The 19,074-nt window shown below is 50.9% G+C and overlaps 1 protein-coding gene across 2 annotated transcripts in view; it reads left to right on the top strand.

The window, feature by feature from the left end:
- Window positions 1–19,074, top strand: part of LOC119975871 (glycogenin-1-like) — a 101,215-nt gene that overhangs the window by 74,042 nt on the left and 8,099 nt on the right. For both annotated transcript variants that reach the window (XM_038815758.1, XM_038815759.1), the window contains exon 5: window positions 13,735–13,861. In XM_038815758.1, the coding sequence (XP_038671686.1) occupies window positions 13,735–13,861 (127 nt within the window). The remainder of the gene's footprint in view (window positions 1–13,734; window positions 13,862–19,074) is intronic.

The following is a 19,074-nucleotide window of genomic DNA, read 5'->3' on the forward strand; positions in this document are numbered from 1 at the left end:
TTCATGAAAATGGCCGCAAAGTGCCGTCCCGGCCAACCATGGCACCGATTGGCACGGCCGCACCACGGCCGTGCCAAGGGTGGCATGGGCCTGCAATCGGTGGGCACCGATCGCGGGCAGCGGGTCCGATACCCGCACACTCTTTGTTCCTCCGCCGACCCACAGGATCAGTCCGCGGGGCGGCTGAGGGGCATGACGGCCCGCGCATGCGTGATGACGTCACCGCGCATGCGCGGGTTGGAGCCGTCCAACCCACGCATGCGTGGCTGACGTCATCGTGCGCGTTAGCTGCCGTGACGCTTGGCACGCGGGCTTAGCGACGGTCGCTAAGCCTGCGATGCCGTGCTTCACGGGGCCGCGCTGCTAGCCCCGCCCGGGGGGGGGAGAATCGGGTCCCGGGAGGGGGCGCGGAGGCTGCCGTGAAACACGGCCAGTTTCACAGCAGCCTTTACGACTCTCAGCATTTGCGGAGAATCGCGCCCATGGTACTCCTAAAACAGCAGGTTTTCTGGAGAAACACTTTGGGCTGGATTCTCCCAAAACGGGGTTATGTCCCCACGAGTTCGTAAAAATGCAGGCGTTGCACTCCCGAGTTTCCAGAAACAAATACCAGGTGATTCACTTACCTTCAGGGGGTTAGCAGGGACCCAGAGTGCTTCACACAGCCTTGGCTGTGGGTTTGGACTCCCGCGTATGCACACGGCAGCGGCCTACAGCCATGGTACACTCGTACTGCGGACCCACACAAAGAAGCTAGGTTCCCCCCCACCCTCCCCCCGATTGGCCACGCGCCCCTGCATCGGACCGGCCTGATCTGTGCCCTGGCTGCCCATAAGGCCCCCCCACCCCCCACCGGTGCCCAATCCCACCACTCCCAACCAGGGTAGCCGGGGACTGAGTCCGCAGCCGCCATGCGAGAGTCCCGACTGGCCATACCATGTTAGTTCCACGGCGTCGGGAACTCAGCCGGTCGGGAACGGAGTATCGCTGGGCTGGCCTCTGGCAATGGTCACCCAGCCATGTGGCGTTATTCATGGACGCATGGATATTCGGGGCCCGGAGAATCACCGGAGCGGCGCCGGGCCTGATTTCATCGGAAAGTTGATTCTCCGCCCCCGCGCCAAATTTAGTTTTGGCGCAGGCCCACGGAGAATCCGGCCCCTTCTTTCTCATCAAACTTGGCCTACAGCTTGAGGTTCGCATTCAATCCTATTTCTTTCTGGGGAGTGGCTTTATTTCAAATCTTACCTTGCTTTCAGCTCGTGGTTTGCCTTTAGGCCACTGCAGCACCCAGACCTGCTGGAGAGAAAGTCCACCCTCACAGAGGCTTTCTGGAGAGAATTTATTGGATCTTTTTGGAGGGGGTTAGTTAGATCTCTTCATCCAAGCTGCCAAAATCAAAACTGGAACCTTTGGGCCGGGATTCTCCGACCCCCTGCCGGTCGGGGATCGTTGACAGCGGCCCTCCCAGCGATTCTCCAGGGCGAGATGGGCAAGTGGCCATCCAGTTTTAGCCAGTCCCGCCGTGCGTGAGGTGAGTAATTCACGCCGGCGGGACCTGGCAGGTGAGTATGCGGGGGCAGTCCTGGGGTGGGCTGGGGAATCTGGCCCGGGGGGGGGGGGGCCCCCACGCTGACGTGGCCCGCGATCGGGGCCTACTAATCTGTGGACGGGTTGGTTCCGTGGGGGGCCTTCCTTCCTCCGCGCCGGGCCGCTGTAGGGCTCCACCATACTGCCTGGAGGCCAGCGCAGATAGGAGAACGCCCACGCATGCGCGGAAATATGCTGGCCGGTCTGCGCAAGCGCAAAAATACACTGACCATTCCACGCATGTGCGAGATTACGCCGGCCATTTCGCGCATGCACAAACTCGCGCCGGCCCTTTGGAGCCGGCTGAAGCAATGGGGGCGACTCCAGCGGCAACCTCACCCCCTAGAAAGGTGAGAATTCCTCACCTTGGGGGGGTCATTGACGCCGAAGTTGTTGCCGCCAGTTTTCCTGCTGGCATGGGGACATAGCCCCATTTTTAAAGAATCCCGCCCTATGACTCTGAAAACATATGGGATCAGATCTAATCGCTATGTGTTACGGGGCAGAGGGCAGCATTTTGGGCCAATTCATTGGCCACTAGCCAGATCAATCAACCTTGAGACACAGCCAGTCTCTTGTTATTGGTGGAAGTCAGTCTATAACCCCAGTCCAAACCAGCACAGGCTTCTGCTTGAATTAAAGGCACAGGCCACTACTTTTTTCTGCTTGAATTAAAGACATATGCCCATTAATCATCTGTGGATCAAAAATGTAACGGCAAAACATAAAAGAAAGGGAAAATATGGGATTAAGCAGGAAGGACCTTTACAATACAAAGTTTCAAGCTCCACTTCAGGCACTTGAACAGATAATTTAGACTGACATTTGATTCCAATATTGAGGGTGTGTTGCATTATCGCAGGTGTTGTCTTTCACACAGATATTAAACTATGCATCTTATACACTGAAGAAAAGATCCAACTTGCGAAAAACTCTGAAAAGACAATAATTAAGTGGAGGTTCTATCATTAAAGACATCCAAGTAACAAAGCATTGCCTCTGCAATGTTAAATTTTATAGCTCTTTAAATGAGGTTGAATAAAGGATAGTACACTCCCCATGAGCCAACTAGAAGTATTAAAGGTATGTATGAGACATACAAATTATGACCCGTTGTCCCTGAAGGTAGACTAAACAATTTTGAGTTCAAACACATTTGGCTTCTCCCTTTGAGCACTTGATTCTTTCTGAAAATGGTATGCTTCAAACCGTCAGTTTTCTTGTGCGAACTAATGTCTGTTTCCAGCCACCCAAGATGTGGCAACATTGCCTGTTCACGTGAACATAAAAGACCCAATAATATATTTTTGGCAAAGAACAATAAGTTCTCTTATTGTCTTGGTCAACATTCAACCCTCAACCAGGAATAAATTAACTGGTTGTTCCCTCATTGCTACTTATGCAAAAGTCTGAATAAATTGCAGCATTTGCCACCATTGCAACAGTCACTGACCTCAAAGATGATCTCTGAAGAAGAGTCATATGCTCTCGAAACTTTAACTGTGGGTGCAATTCACCAGCCACGTCCTGCCGGGATCGGAATGGGATGTGGCCAATAGATCCCGGGAAAGCCTCTTCTGGGATCCCCGATGGTCGTTAAGCGTCATCTTGCGAGACGTCAGCATCAGGATCCCACAATGGGCGGGACCCAGACTTGCAGAGTTAAGTGAGTTTAAAATCTCACGTAACTCTGCCAGTGCCGGAACATCCGGCTCCCGGGATCTACCGGCCTCGCTGAGGAGACGGTAGGGATGCAGGGACCAAGCGGAATGGAACTGGGGGGGGGGGTCTTCCAGACAATCGGAGGCCCCTGGGTGGTCGGCCTCAGAGTAGGTTAGCACCCTGGCACTGCTGATGCCACCTGGGTACCTTGGCACTTCCAGCCTGGCACACTGGTATTGCCACATGGGTACACTGACACCTGGGTGACAGCCTGGAACTGCCAGGGTACCTAGGTGGTGCTGGCAGGGGTGGCACCAGGGTGGTAGTGCCAAGGTGCCCAGGTGGCATTTTGCCACACTGGGGATTAGGCCTGGGAGCGTCCTGCCCATTTGAGGTGTGCTGCGGGTGGGGGGGGGGGGGGGGGGGGAGAGGTGGGCCGCGGGTGGGGGAGAGGGGGGTGCCTCGAGGACCAGGGGTTGCAGCAAGGAAATAGCGCCCTGATCTCTTCCTGCACCGACGAGCGGAGATCCTCAGAAATGACGCTAAATGCGGCCTTGGGGGCAATCTTCATTGAGGCCCCCCCAAAAAAGTGCCATTAGATAGCTTGTTCGGGAATAACCCCTCTAATCTCGCCCAGAACGGACTCTTTTTCGGTTAGATCACGCCCTCCGTGTCTCTCTCCACAGACGCTGCCAAACATGCTGAATATTTCCAGCATGTTCTGTCTTTATTGCAGATTGCCAGCATCCGCAGCATTTTGCTATTATTCAAAAGTAATTTGTTGGCAATGAAATACTTTGGGATGTCCTGAAATATTTAAATGACTTTGTAGAAATGCAACCTTGTGTTTCTTATATCTAGGTTAAATAAGTCCCAAATCCTGAGCCATTTATATGCATCAATAGCTCACCATTATTGATGATCCTGGTGTAACAATCTAAACCTGATTTTGTTTCTTCCAAAACTTAAGAAGATTCCAGAATGTGTCCGATCTCCGATGTAGTTTCCAAAATCTCAGGGGTCTGACTTCCCCACAAGTTTCTTAAGTCCATTATTTGGCTTAAACTAGAGGTTAAATTAGCTGCCTTGCCCACCATAAATTTGTCAGTTGGATTCATGTTATTGAGATCATCCTTTCTAACCATAATTGACTATAATGATTGAAGTACCAAATGAGTTAACCAGAAACATGAATTAATATGTTTAATACAGTCACTAGTCCAGGAGGTAATGACTGTGATCCCTGCTCACAGCACAGAAGGAGGCCATTTGGCCATTGTGTTTGTGCCAAACCTGTGTTGGAACAATCCAAGACTAATCCCACCGCCCTGTGCTCTCCTTGATATTTTTGTATCGTTCTCTGCTCCAAATATTTTGCTTTTATACAATGCAATAGTGTCTGCCTATCACTGCGATGGCAAAGTGTATAATGCTGTAACAACCCTATCAAGAGGTTCTTAAAATCATTTTCTCATTCTTCTTGTCAATTTTAAATTGATGACCCCCTCATCACTGACTCCCCACGCAAAGGAAATAGTCACCTTTAACTCCATTAATGCTCTTCAATAATTTAACAAACAACTTACTCTTATTCATAGGTGCTCTGGTGGAATTCGCTCCAGTATCTCAGTTCTCCACTCTGAACTCTAGGTTCTCACACCTGGCATCGTCCCAGTGAATCTACACGTTATGTTCTCAAAAGCTTGAATATCTTTTTCCGGAATTGGGTGCTCAACACTTCACACAGTATTCTCACTGCTGTGTCATCAATGTACTGCTGTATCAGCACATTATGCATTATTTCCAAACTCTCCATGTTGCTGGAGACTTGTGCCGAAGTTGGGAGAACTGTCCTATAGGCTAGTCAGGCAACGGCCAATGTCCCAGTCTCCTACATCAACACCCTGGTATGTCCTGTACTGTCAACATGACAAACTCATCAGAGGTAGTGGCAGAGTGGGATACAGTTAACATTGCTCGGGCCTAGGAGTCCTCAACATTGACTCTGGACTCATGGTTTCATGGCATCGGGATAATCATGGGCAAGGAAATCTCCTGCTGATTACCTCTACATACCACCCTCCCTCAGCTGATGGATCAGTACTCCTCCATGTCAAATCCACTTGAAAGAGTTACTGAGGGTAATAAGGGCACAATGGTTCCACAGGTTGGGGAAATTCAATGCCCACCATTAGGAGTGGCCCAATGGTACCATTACTGACTGAGCTGGGCAAGTGCTGGGGGATATAGCTGCCAGGCTGGGCCTGTGGCAGGTGGTGAGGGACTCAATGTGAGGGGAAAGACTGACTTGAGCTTGTCCTCAAAAATCTGTCTGTCGCTGATGGGTTTGCCCATGACCATTGTATGATAATTCACACTGTCTTTGTAAGCGCAGTAGCGTTATCCAACCACTAGGGGGAGTAGCTCTGGGAGTACTCAGGAACTTGTACTGAGCTCCACCCTTGGCTCCGCCCACGACTCCTCCCCCTAGTGCTGCTGTATAAATACCCTTGTCCAGAGTCAGCCTGAGTTCACTGAGAGTTCATCAACGGGTAACAGGCTGGCTCTGAAGTAAGTCGATTAAAGCCTAGATTCATATTGGAAACACGTGTCTGGTGAATTGATGGTTCCATCATTTTAATTGACTTAAGAACAGTAAAGATCGATCATGGAATCGGCCCTCAAGCCTGGACGCCTGGAACTCGACCCGCAGGATGCAGAGGCTAAAGAAATCTTCTCCCACTGGCTGCGGTGCTTCAAGGCCTACCTGGCAGAAGCGAGCACAGCCGAAACGACAGAGGATTCGAAGCTAAGTCTACTGCACGCGAGGGTGAGCCACAGAATCTCTACGCAACTAAACTCGGCCAGTTCATAGACTGCAGCGCTAGCAGTTCTCGATAAAATTTATGTAAAGCCTATTAATGAAGTTTACGCTCGCCATGTGTTCGCGACTCGCCGCCAGCTGCCTACAGAATCACTCGCCGAATTTCTAAGGGAACTCAATAATTTGTCCAATGACTGTAATTATCAAGCGTTTACTGCGGCTGAATACAGGGAACTTGCTGTACGCAATGTTTTTGTAACGGGCCTCAGGTCTAACTATGTGCGCCAACGACTGCTGGAAAAGGGGGCCCAGGACTTAGAAACAACTGTGGAAGCTGCTACCACGATGGAGGTCTCCTTCCGCAGCCTTAACTCGTTCCCCGCGGACCCCGCGACCCAATCATGGGCCCCCGACCAGCGACTCCCCCAGGCCTGTGCTACGCGGCCGCCCAGCCACCATGCTGCCCCAGCCAGCTACTATGCTGCCCCAGCCAGCCACTATGCTGCTCCAGCCAGCCACTATGCTGCCCCAGCCAGCCACTATGCTGCTCCAGCCAGCCACTATGCTGCCCCAGCCAGCCACTATGCTGCCCCAGCCAGCCACTATGCTGCTCCAGCCAGCCACCATGCTGCCCCAGCCAGCTACTATGCTGCTCCAGCCAGCCACTATGCTGCTCCAGCCAGCTACTATGCTGCTCCAGCCAGCCACTATGCTGCCCCAGCCAGCCACTATGCTGCTCCAGCCAGCTACTATGCTGCTCCAGCCAGCCAATATGCTGCTCCAGCCAGCCACTATGCTGCCCCAGCCAGCCACTATGCTGCTCCAGCCAGCCACTATGCTGCCCCAGCCAGCCACTATGCTGCTCCAGCCAGCTACTATGCTGCTCCAGCCAGCCACTATGCTGCTCCAGCCAGCCACTATGCTGCCCCAGCCAGCCACTATGCTGCTCCAGCCTGCCATTTCTGCGGCCAGAACCAGAACCCGCGGCGGCACTGCCCGGCCCTCAACACAACCTGCAGCAGCTGCAGGCGAAAAGGCCATTACGCAAAAGTGTGCCTCGCTAAAAGGGCCCCAGCTTCCAACTCCCCAGCGACTCGAAGTAACCGCTCCCCACACCCGCAGGCCTGCGGTGCCCGAAACGCTGCAGCCTATGCCCCGACTCCGCCCCCTCCAGCCACGTGCGATCCATGGGGGCCGCCATCTTGGAAAACCTCCACCACGCGGCCGGCCACGTGCGACTCATGGGGGCCGCCATCTTGGACGCCATCTTCCTCGCAGCCCGCCACGTGCGATACATGGGCCCGATTGGCATCTCCGCGCTCGGACAACTCAGCGGAAGAATACGACTATGAACTCAGAGGGCAGTCATCACAGGGCCACTCCAGCACAGCTGATCGAGCCGCCGACTACCCGCAACTCAGCGCGGTCACCCTGGACCAAGCACGACCAAAGAATCTACGAAACTCGTTTGCAGAGGTCCATATCAACGGGTACAGAACGCCATGCCTCTTCGACTCCGGGAGCACTGAGAGCTTCATACATCCAGACCTGGTAAGACGCTGTTCGCTACCCGTTTTCCCCGTGCAGCAAACTATCTCGCTCGCGTCAGGCTCCCATTCGGTCCAGATCCAGGGGCGCACCGCCGCGACACTCACAATCCGAGGCGCTAGCTACTCGAAATTGAAACTCTACGTTTTGCCCGAACTCTGCGCGCCACTCTTATTAGGCCTAGACTTCCAATGTAACCTCAAGAGCCTCACCCTCAGCTTCGGAGGCCCCTGCCCCCACTCACTATCTGCAGCCTCGCTACGCTGCGAATCCCCCCCTCCTCTCTTCGCCAATCTCACAAAGGACTGTAAACCCGTAGCCACTCGTAGCAGGCGGTATAGCCTGCAGGATAGGGTATTTATCAGAGCAGAGGTCCGAAGGCTACTCAGTGAGGGGATTATAGAGGCCAGCAATAGTCCCTGGAGAGCTCAGGTGGTGGTCGTTAAGACCGGGGAAAAATTCTGTATGGTGGTCGACTACAGTCAGACCATAAATAGATTTACGCTCCTCGACGCGTATCCCCTCCCCAGGATTGCAGACATGATAAACCAGATCGCCCAGTACGGGCTCTTTTCCACGGTGGATCTGAAGTCTGCATATCACCAGCTCCCAATCCGCCCGGAGGACCGCCACTACACGGCATTTGAGGCCGATGGCCGCCTCTTCCATTTCCTCCGGGTCCCTTTCGGCGTCACTAATGGGGTCTCAGTGTTCCAACGAGTAATGGACCAAATGGTGGACCAGTACGGGCTGCGGGCCACGTTTCCGTACTTGGACAATGTCACCGTCTGGGCTATGACCAGCAGGACCACAACGCCAACCTCCACCGTTTTCTCCAGACGGCACAGAAACTGAACCTCATGTACAACAAGGAGAAATGCATTTTCCGCACAACCAGACTAGCCATCCTCGGCTATGTCGTGGAAAACGGAGTCCTGGGCCCAGACCCGGACCGTATGCGCCCCCTCTTAGAACTCCCCCTCCCCCGTTGCCCCAAGGCCCTCAAACGGTGCTTGGACTTCTTCTCCTACTACGCCCAGTGAGTCCCTCAATATGCGGACAAAGCCCGCCCACTCTTTAGGGCCACACGATTTCCCCTGTCAGCCGAGGTACGCCAGGCCTTCGACGGCATCAAGGAGGACATCGCCAAAGCGGTCAAACGGGCGGTGGATGAATCCATTCCATTTCAGGTAGAGAGCGACGCCTCAGAGGTAGCTCTTGCAGCCACGTTAAATCAGGCAGGGAGACCAGTTGCATTTTTCTCCCGTGCCCTCTCCGCTTCAGAACTCCGACACTCCTCAGTCGAGAAAGAAGCACAAGCCATTGTTGAGGCTATCCGTTACTGGAGGCACTACCTTGCAGGTAGGAGGTTCAACCTCCTCACCGACCAAAGATCGGTTGCCTTCATGTTCGACAACTCGCAAAGGGGCAAAATTAAAAACGACAAAATTCTGAGGTGCAGGATCGAACTCTCCACCTACAATTACGATATTAAATATCGACCCGGCAAGCTCAACGAGCCTCCGGATGCCCTATCCCGCGGGACATGCGCCAGCGCACAGATCGACCGATTAAAAGTCATCCACAATGACCTCTGCCACCCGGGGGTCACCCGGCTCGCCCACTACATCAGGGCCCGAAACCTGCCTTTCTCCAACGAGGAGGTAAAAGCAGTCACCAGGGACTGCCCGATCTGTGCGGAGTGAAAACCGCACTTCTATAGACCAGACAGGGCTCACCTGGTCAAGGCTTCTAGGCCCTTTGAACGCCTCGCGATTGATTTCAAAGGGCCACTCCCCTCAACTAACAAGAACGTTTATTTTTTAAACGTCGTAGACGAGTTCTCCCGTTTCCCATTCGCTATCCCCTGAGCCGACATGACCTCCCACACAGTCATTAGGGCCCTGCATAGCATCTTCACCCTGTTTGGTTTCCCCAGCTACGTACACAGCGACCGGGGTTCGTCCTTCATGAGCGACGAGCTGCGTCAGTACCTGCTCGACAAGGGCATTGCCTCGAGCAGGATTACCAGCTACAACCCCAGGGGGAACGGGCAGGTGGAGAGGGAGAACGCGACGGTCTGGAAGACCGTCCTACTGACCCTCCGGTCTAGAAAGCTCCAAGTCTCCCAGTGGCAGGAAGTCCTCCCAGACGCACTCCACGCTATTAGGTCCCTTTTGTGCACGGCGACCAATCAGACCCCCTCACGAGACGCTCTTCATTTTTTCCAGGGGCACTACCACGGGGGTCTCACTTCCGGCATGGCTGAGGACGCCGGGCCCCGTACTTAGAACATAGAACAGTACAGCACAGAACAGGCCCTTCGGCCCTCAATGTTGTGCCGAGCCATGATCACCCTACTCAAACCCACGTATCCACCCTATACCCGTAACCCAACAACCCCCCCCCCTTAACCTTACTTTTTATTAGGACACTACGGGCAATTTAGCATGGCCAATCCACCTAACCCGCACATCTTTGGACTGTGGGAGGAAACCGGAGCACCCGGAGGAAACCCACGCACACAGCGGGAGGACGTGCAGACTCCACACAGACAGTGACCCAGCCGGGAATCGAACCTGGGACCCTGGAGCTGTGAAGCATTTATGCTAACCACCATGCTACCCTGCTGCCCCTATTTCTGAGGAAAAACGTCAGGGCGCACAAAACCGACCCCCTTGTTGAAAAAGGTGCGCCTGCTCCACTCGAACCCCCAGTACGCATTCGTCAAGTTCCCTGACGGCCATCAGGACACGGTATCCCTCCGGGATCTGGCACCCGCCGGATCCAGCGCCCCCTCTACCCCCATAGAAGGACCACTCACCCTACCCCCAATGCTGCCACCCCCTTGTGCGCCCGAGCCCACGAGCTCGCTCCACCAGTTCCGTGCACCCGCGCCGGCCAGCCCCCAGCGCCCCCAGTCCCCGGTCGAACCAGGAGAGTATAAAGCTCGGATACAACCCTCCCTGGAGTCCGCCATCGTACCCCAGCACACAACACCCATCCAGCCACCGCAAGAGGCTGAAACCCCGGTGCTCCGCAGATCACAGCGGACAATTCGACCACCGGACAGACTGACGTTGTAGGCCACCACCCCCGCCGGACTTAATTTTTTTGCAGGGGGTGAATGTGATGAATGTAATATATATGATATGATAATTCACACTGTCTTTGTAAGCGCAGTAGCGTTATCCAACCACTAGGTGGAGTAGCTCTGGGAGTACTCAGGAACTTGTTCTGGGCTCCACCCGTGGCTCCGCCTGCGACTCCTCCCCCTAGTGCTGCTGTATAAATACCCTTGTCCAGAGTCAGCCTGAGTTCACTAAGAGTTCATCAACGGGTAACAGGCTGGCTCTGAAGTAAGTCGATTAAAGCCTAGATTCATATCGGAAACACGTGTCTGGTGAATTGATGGTTCCATCAGCCACTACAAGAACTTATTGCTAACTGGAGTTGACCTAAAGCTATCCTGTTTGATTCTGTAACCATGTGGTTCAGATGTCAAAATGTTGTGGGGAACTGTCTACAGGAACTGGCTATGCTGGTGCTGTAGTTGTGTAAAACACAGCCTTGCGGTGTTAAGTATAAAATGCTAATTAGCATTTGCAGAATTATACTTATACATTATACTTACAGAATTTTACACCAAGAGCTGGGTCATGGTTAGATGTTGCCTCGTTTAACCGTCAATTTTAATGAGAACTCAAGAAGTGACTTAAAATGGCGGTTATATTTCAGCTGGCTGATTACTGAATAAGAGTGGCATCTTACAACTTTTTGTGGCAGCCACATTTCCACCACATATTGAGAAGTGATGTCTAATTTCTTTGGGTACTTCTGTTTTTCACGAGGAAATCCTGCGGTCTCCAGCAAATCTGGCAAGTTGCTGCCAATATTGTAATAACTGTACGTAGGGAGTCGATGGACAGTTTTAACAGGAAAAAAAGACTTGCATACATTTAGTGCTTTTCAAGGCGTGCTTTATAGCCAATTAAATACTTGTTGAAGTGTAGCCACTGTTGTGATTTTGGAAATTGTAATAGATGATGATAAAATAATCAGTTTTAGTGATGTTAAGTGAAAGGTAATTATTGACCAGTTCGCCCTGGTTGAACTCCCCTACACTTCTTCAAAATAATGTCATGGGATCCTTTACATTGGAGGGTCTTGTGGAGCAGTGAGCAGCATTCCTGCCTCTGAGTCAGAAACTCTGGGTTCAAGCCCCATTCCAGGGATAGTCAAGGAAGGTACGTTTATAACGCAGGGCACACAGGTTGAGTGTCAACCAGCAAGTCCTTCCAAACACCCCAAAGGCTGGCAGTAGGGGGAGGAGTGAATCCATGGCCAGCCACACTTGATGTTGCTTGGTGTCCCTCAAGCTATATGTCCCTGGTGACAGACTAGCAACCTTTGGAATTGCTATCTATGAAAACAGACAAAAGTCTGCCTTAGTGCGCCACTAGATATAGGAGGAGAATTGGACTGGAATCTGCTACATTCACCTGACAGAGCCTCAGATGGCTGGCATCTCTGTCTGTGCAGTACTCCCCTCGGTGCTGCACTGGGAGTGTCCGTTTATACCTTGTCTCAAGTAGGATCTGAACTTATGATAAATGGCTTTAAATTAGGAGCTGGAACACATCATCCTTTGACTCGGAAATGACAATGCTACCAACTAATCCATGCTATCATAAGCACACAATCTTTACTCTGTAGCATCTATGTTATAATTGAGAGTGTTTGTTACTGTTCTGGGTGTCCAACGGAACTCCAATCACTGACAACACTCATCTTAATCTTCAAAAAAAACAATTCCAAAGGATCACAGACTTACATTCTAGGATATCTTATGAAATGTAAATATACGTCCTTTAGTAGTAAAGGAGATCCTCACAATTGGATCAAGTTACATGGATTCCTTTCTTTATAGAATATTGGGGGAGGGAGAAGAGAATGTATTGAGGATTAAAGTGTGTGCCACTAAAAGCTGCCATAAATATTTCTTGCCCAAGTGCAGGCTGTGCAGACACAAGTGCAGTGTTTCAAAAACTGCCATGCAAGCCATTTTTGTTTTGAGTTGGACATCCTCGCCATATATGGCATTGACCAGATGGAAGCAAAATAACATTCCGTATAGGAATTTGAGGGCAAGTGTCACAGGCTAAGTATTTAGCATGATCTGCACTTCCAAAGCTCAAGAAGCCAAATCCCCCCCCCCCACCCTCTATCATTGTGGGTGGCAAATGGAGCTCGCCTGTTTGATCTGTGAGCTGCAGGTGTACATACCGTGGGTGTACAGACTGATTCGGCTCAGTCAGGTAGACATTGGGCCATATTAATCTTCAGTTTAATTGGACTTTCAGAATTCCGGTGACTTGTGTATTATTGAGGAGTCCTTGAGGAATGTAAACAAGCTATCACCAAAATGCATTTGGCAGCTTAAGAGTTGTTTAGTACAACTCACATTTTACTCTCATTCCACTCAGCAGCTTTTGGCACATCCTACACCGCAAGATTTTTTATGTCGGATTTAACATCCTGTTTTAGTGGGATGACTGCTTGCAACTTTAATGTTGGGAGCTGAGTTCATCACTGTGTATAGCAACTGAGTCTGTTATCCGTGGATCGATGTACACTATATAAACCTGATTGATCCTTTCTGTTACCTCAACATGATAGTAATGATTGGCGACTCCTCAACTTTAAACTGTCATTCGTGTTTTCAAATCCTCCCTTGGCTTTGCCCACCTTTATCCCCCTAATCACCTACGGCCCCCGAACCCTCCCAGATCTCTTTGCTACCTAGATCTTCCCTGTTGATTTTCATTGCTCCATCATTAGTGCTTTCAGCTGCCGAGGGCCCAAGCTCTGGAATTCCCTCCCTAAACCTACCCAGCTCTCCTCGTCAATAAAACCTAGCTCTTGGTCAACATTTCTGGTCAACTGTCGTGCCGTCATGTGACTCTGCGTCCCCGTTTTATTTGATAACACTCCCGTGAAGCGGATTTGTTTGTTTTACTATTTCAAAGCTGCTATGAATGCAATTTGTTGTTAAAAAGACAAATGGTGTCTGGCACCTTAACATTGTGAAATTTATTGTTTTAATGTAGGAGGGGACCAGGGTTTATTGAACAGCTTCTTCAGCAACTGGGCAACAGCGGACATCAATAAACACCTGCCTTTCATTTACAATCTGAGCAGTGTGGCAATCTATTCCTACCTTCCAGCTTTCAAACAGTGAGTACATACAGGGTAATTTCTTCAAGTAATTTGGAGGTGGATTTAGTCGTAGCTTTCTGGAGGGGAAAAACATTCTCAGGGCATCGGGGGGGGGGGGGGGGGGGGGGGGGGGGGGGGAGGGGGGGGGGGGGGTGGGGGAAGGGTGACGGCGTGAGACTGGTTACATTGCTCCGACTCACAAGAATTGTTTTCCTCGTTTTGGGGAGCGCCAGTGGTTAGTAAGCCCAGAACCCCTCTCCGTATCATGATCTACAAAGTCTAGTCCATTTAGGCTCCTAAAAGGAACAGAACTGAAGAACACAAGATATAGGAGCAGGAGTAGACCATACAGCTTGTCCGCCATTCAATACAATCATGGCTGACTTTGGGCTAGTTGACAAGGCACCTGGGCTGGATGAGATGCATCCAAGGATATCGAAGGAAGTGAGAGTGGAAACAGTAAGGGCGCTGGCTCTAATCTTTCAGTCTTCCCTATACGCCGGAGAGGTGCCAGAGGACTGGAGAATTCAGATATTACACTCTTGGACCAAACAACATGTACGGGTAAGCCCATCAATTACAAACTGGGAAGGGGCGGGGAAGCCTCTAGAAATAATTGCTTGAGATAGAATTAATAGTTACATGGAAAAATGTGGGTTGATTAGCAAGAGCCAGCATGGGTTTCTAAAGGGGAAATCATGTTTAAATAATATGATGGGCATCACGGTGGCACAATGGTTAGCACTGCTGCCTCACAGCACCAGGGACCTGGTTCGGTTTCAAACTTGGGTGACTGCATGGAGATTGCACGTTCTCGTCCTATCTCCATGGGTTCTCTCCGGCTGCTCCGGTGTCATCCCACAGTCCAAAGATGTGCAGGTTAGGTGAATTGGCCATGCTCAAATTGCCCCTTGTGACCAAAGCTGTGCGGGTAATGCAGGGTTACAGGGTAGGGGGATATAGCAGGGGAGTGGGCCGAGGTAGGGTGCTCTTTCAGAGGTTCGGTGCAGACTGGATGGGCCAGATGGACTGTAGGGATTCTATGGTTCTAAGGATGGAGTTTTTAGAAGAGGTGCAGAAAGGATCAGTCGGGTTTACATAGAGGACATGGATTTTCAGAAGGCATTAAATACAGTGCCACACAACAGCCTTGTGAGAAAATTAATAACCCATGGAACAAAAATGGACAGTTGGAACATGGATATAAAATTGGCTTAATAATAGGAAGCAGAGAGTAATGGTCAATGGATATTTGTCAGGCTGCAGGAAGGTTTGGAGTGGTTGAAGTCTTTGCTTTTCCTGATATATATTAATAATCTAGATCGTGATGCACAGGAAACAGTTTCAAAGTTTGTGGATGACACAAAACTTGTATTATAAATTGTAAGGAGAACAATCTAGAGCTTCAAAAGGACGTAGAGAGGTTGGGGGAGTGAGCAGATGGGCAGCTGATTAAGTTCATTGCGGAGAAGTGTGAAGTGATGCACTTTGGTCAGAAAAACATGGACAGGCAATATAAAATAAGGAGTGTAATTCTTAAAGAGGTGCAGGAAATGGGGATCTAAGTGTACATGTGCCTAGATCATTGAAGGTAGCAGGATAGGTGTGGAAAGCAATGGATAAAGCATGCAGTATCCTGAGCTTTATTAATAAGGGCATGGGGTACAAGAGCAGGCGGTTATGCTGAACTTATACAAGATGCTGGTTAAACATCAGCTGGAGTATTTTGTATAGTTCTGGGCACCATTCTATAGGAAGGGTGAGAACACATTGATGGGAGTAGAGAAGAGGTTTCCAAGAATGGTTCCAAGGATGAGAAGCTTCAGTTATGAGGATAGATTGGCGAGGATGGGACTGTTCTCCTTGGAGAGAAGAAGGCGAAGAGGAGATTTCATAGCGATGTTCAGAATCATGAGGGGGCAGGACAAGAGCAGATGGGGAGAAACTGTTCCCATTCGTAAAAGGATCAAGAACGAGAGGGCACAGATTCAAAATGACTTGCAAAACGAGCAAACGATTTGTGAGAAAATCTTCTTCACACAGCAAGTGGTTCGGGTCTGAAATGCACTGGAGGCAGGTTCAGTCGAGGCATCCAAGAGGGGATTGGATGCTCAAAAAGATGTTCAGGGGTACGGGTATGGGGAAAAGGCAGGAGAATGGCATTAAGTCATCAATCAGTGACCAATTCAAGTGGAGAGCTGGTCAGACACGATGGGCCGAATGGCCTCCTCTGTGCTGTCACGATTCTGCAAACGTCACTTTCCTGCCGGCTCCCCGTATTCTTTTTTTCCTGAGAGACCACAAATCTATCCCAGTCTTAACTGTAGTCAACGATGGGGCATCTACAACCCTCTGGGATAGAGAATTCTAAAGATTCACAACACTTTGAGTGAGGTAATTTCTCCTCATCTCAATCCTAAATGACCGTCTCTTTTATCCTAAAACCGTGCCCCTATATTTTAGACTCTGCAGCCAGGGATCGTCAGTTGTACCTTCTTCAGGCTTAAAAATTGGGCTGGTTTGCAATAATGTAGTGCCTTCCATGATGTGTAAGTGTTCCAGGGTGCCACGATTCACGATTGCACCGGAGAGTGATGTGTATAGAACCAGATCAGTCCGGTCTTTCTAGTGTACCAGGCAGAATGTCAAAATTAAACAGAAAAGAGTTTCTGATCTTTCCCAAGTTTAAAATGTGATTATTGAGGCAGCACGGTGGCGCAGAGGTTCGCACTGAGACTACGGCGCTGAGGACCCGGGTTCAAATCCCGGCCCTGGGTCACTGTCCGTGTGGAGTTTGCGTGGGTTTCACCCCCACAACCCAAAGATGTGCAGGTTAGGTGGATTGGCCACACTAAAATTGCCCCCTAATTGGAAAAAAATAATTGTGTATTCTAAATTTATATTAAAAACAAAATGTGATTATTAACAGCATCTGGGAACGAAAAGGCAACAAGAACAATAGCGGAGACAGAAGAAAAGGCACAAACCTTGCACCCACGTCTCATATACTGCAATGAAAATTAATTTTCCAGTATGACTAATCAGATATGAAAATGCTGGGACGATTCTCCGAGCCCTGCGCCGGGCCGGAGAATCGCCACAACCGCGCCACAACGCCGGCGCGCGATTCTCCGAGGTGCGGAGAATCGGCGCCATTTGCACCGCCGCGTTTGAAGCGGCGCCGGGTGCTGGAATCGGCGGGGCCACCGAATCTCCGGCCCGGATGAGTCAAGCGGCCGCGTGGATACGAAAGAGCCCGCCGGCGCCGGTCGCCCCTGGTCGCTGCCGGCAGGAACTCTGCGCGATTGGGTGGAGGCCTGTGGGGGGAGAGGGGGGCTCTGTCCCTGGGGAGGGCTTCCGATTGGGTCTGGTCCGCGATCGGGGACCATCAATCGGCGGGCCGGCATCTCCCCCCCCCCCCCCCCCCGGGCCTACTTTCCTGCGCGCCCGGCCCCTGAACACTGACGCCATGTTGAGTCAGGGCCGGCACGCTAATGTAGTCTTCCGCGCATGCGCAGGTTGGCACGGCCGAACTGTGCATTTCCGGGTTGGCACGGCGCCCATTTAGCACCGGGGGCCAGAATTGTTCGTCACCATGCCCATTTTGCGCCGTTGTGAAACGCGACGGCGTTCACGATGACGCGAACACTTGGGCTCCATTTTGGAGAATCGCACCCACTGTTTATGTGAAAAAAAATAATTTGAGTGGAAAATTAGCAAAGTGAATGCGGGACCGCTGATTGATGACGTGTGTTTGCTGACATGCAATTCCATTCTGTTGGAGCCTGCCAGCGGCAAACGTATTGTCACCTTTTTGAGCCGCAGGTTTAAGGGCTTCTAGCTTTGGCAGCGGAATGAGCCTGACTGACAATAACATTCTGTACCAGTGTGACCCAGTACTGAAGCTAAAAGGAACAGCTGCCAGCTCTCTGCTGAGATAACATAATTAAAAATAGAAGGCTTATTTAAAGATCAAAACATGAATGAATCGCCCCCTCCTCCTCCCCCCCTTTCCTCCCCCCCCCCCCCACTTCAACAAAGGCTTCCCTTCAACTTTCAACCTGGCCTGATGGAACTCCAATACCACTGTGCCGTTGTTGCATGGACATTTTCTACCAATCACGCTCCGGTGCCGGACAGGAGCCGTACACCTGAAGTACAATGGGCCTAGTGCTTGTATTTCCTGCCTCAGGCCCCCAGCACAGGCCCATCACCAGGCAACAGACGGAAACCCAGCTGGAGGCTTCCACCCGCAGTGAGGGGAACTGCAAAGCAAAGGTCCAAAGATCCATCGAAGAAGTTGGGAAAACTGTCTTCACTCACCTTGCAGGGAATTAAAGACGGAAAATGGTGGGAATACACCGCATCTTTCATGGGAAGGTCAGTGACCTGAACGTTAACTTTGGCCTGGTGTTTTTAACGCAGGCGTCTCTCCATCTTTCTGAAAATGTCTGTGGACTCTCCAGTCGGTAATCCTTACTTTCCATATCCCCCCCCACCCCCGACCATCACACATTTTCACAGGGTTGAGGAATGGGGCCGGGTTGTAAATAGCGCATCCGTGGTTCACTGGGGAACTGCACATGCTGTGTGAGCAGGCTCATCTGATTTTGGCCAGGAGGATGTGCCAAAACGGTAGCACAGTGGTTAGCACAGTGGCTTCACAGCGCCAGGGTCCCAGGTTTGATTCCCCGCTGGGTCACTGTCTGTGCGGAGTCTGCACGTTCTCCGCATGTCTGCGTGGGTTTCCTCCGGGTGCTCCGGTTTCCTTCCACAGTCCAAAGATGTGCAGGTTAGGTGGATTGGCTGTGATAAATTGCCCTTAGTGACCAAAAAAAAAGGTTAGGGGGGGTTATTGGGTTATGGGGATAGGGTGGAAGTGTGGCTTAAGTGGGTCGGTGCAGACTCTATGGGTCAAATGGCCTCCTTCTGCACTGTATGTTCTATGTAAACAAGACTTGTGAACGTTAGAGTAGAGTCTTATAGTAACCAGGGTTTTGGAGAGATAGTAACACTTTTGGATTTGATTCCAGGGCACTTTTGGGAGACGTATGGTGCCCTTTGAGAGAGAGAAGGTGCCTTTTGGTGGAGATAAAGTGCCCTTTTGATTGTTAAAAGGAGACATGAATGTACACAAAAAAGGAGAAGCTCATTGAAACTTTTTTTTTTAAAGTAATTTTTTTTGAAAAATTTTGAATTTATACAACAATAACGCACCATAGTAAAATACC

The sequence above is a fragment of the Scyliorhinus canicula genome, chromosome 13 (assembly GCF_902713615.1).
Source record: "Scyliorhinus canicula chromosome 13, sScyCan1.1, whole genome shotgun sequence".
Taxonomy (NCBI): domain Eukaryota; kingdom Metazoa; phylum Chordata; class Chondrichthyes; order Carcharhiniformes; family Scyliorhinidae; genus Scyliorhinus; species Scyliorhinus canicula.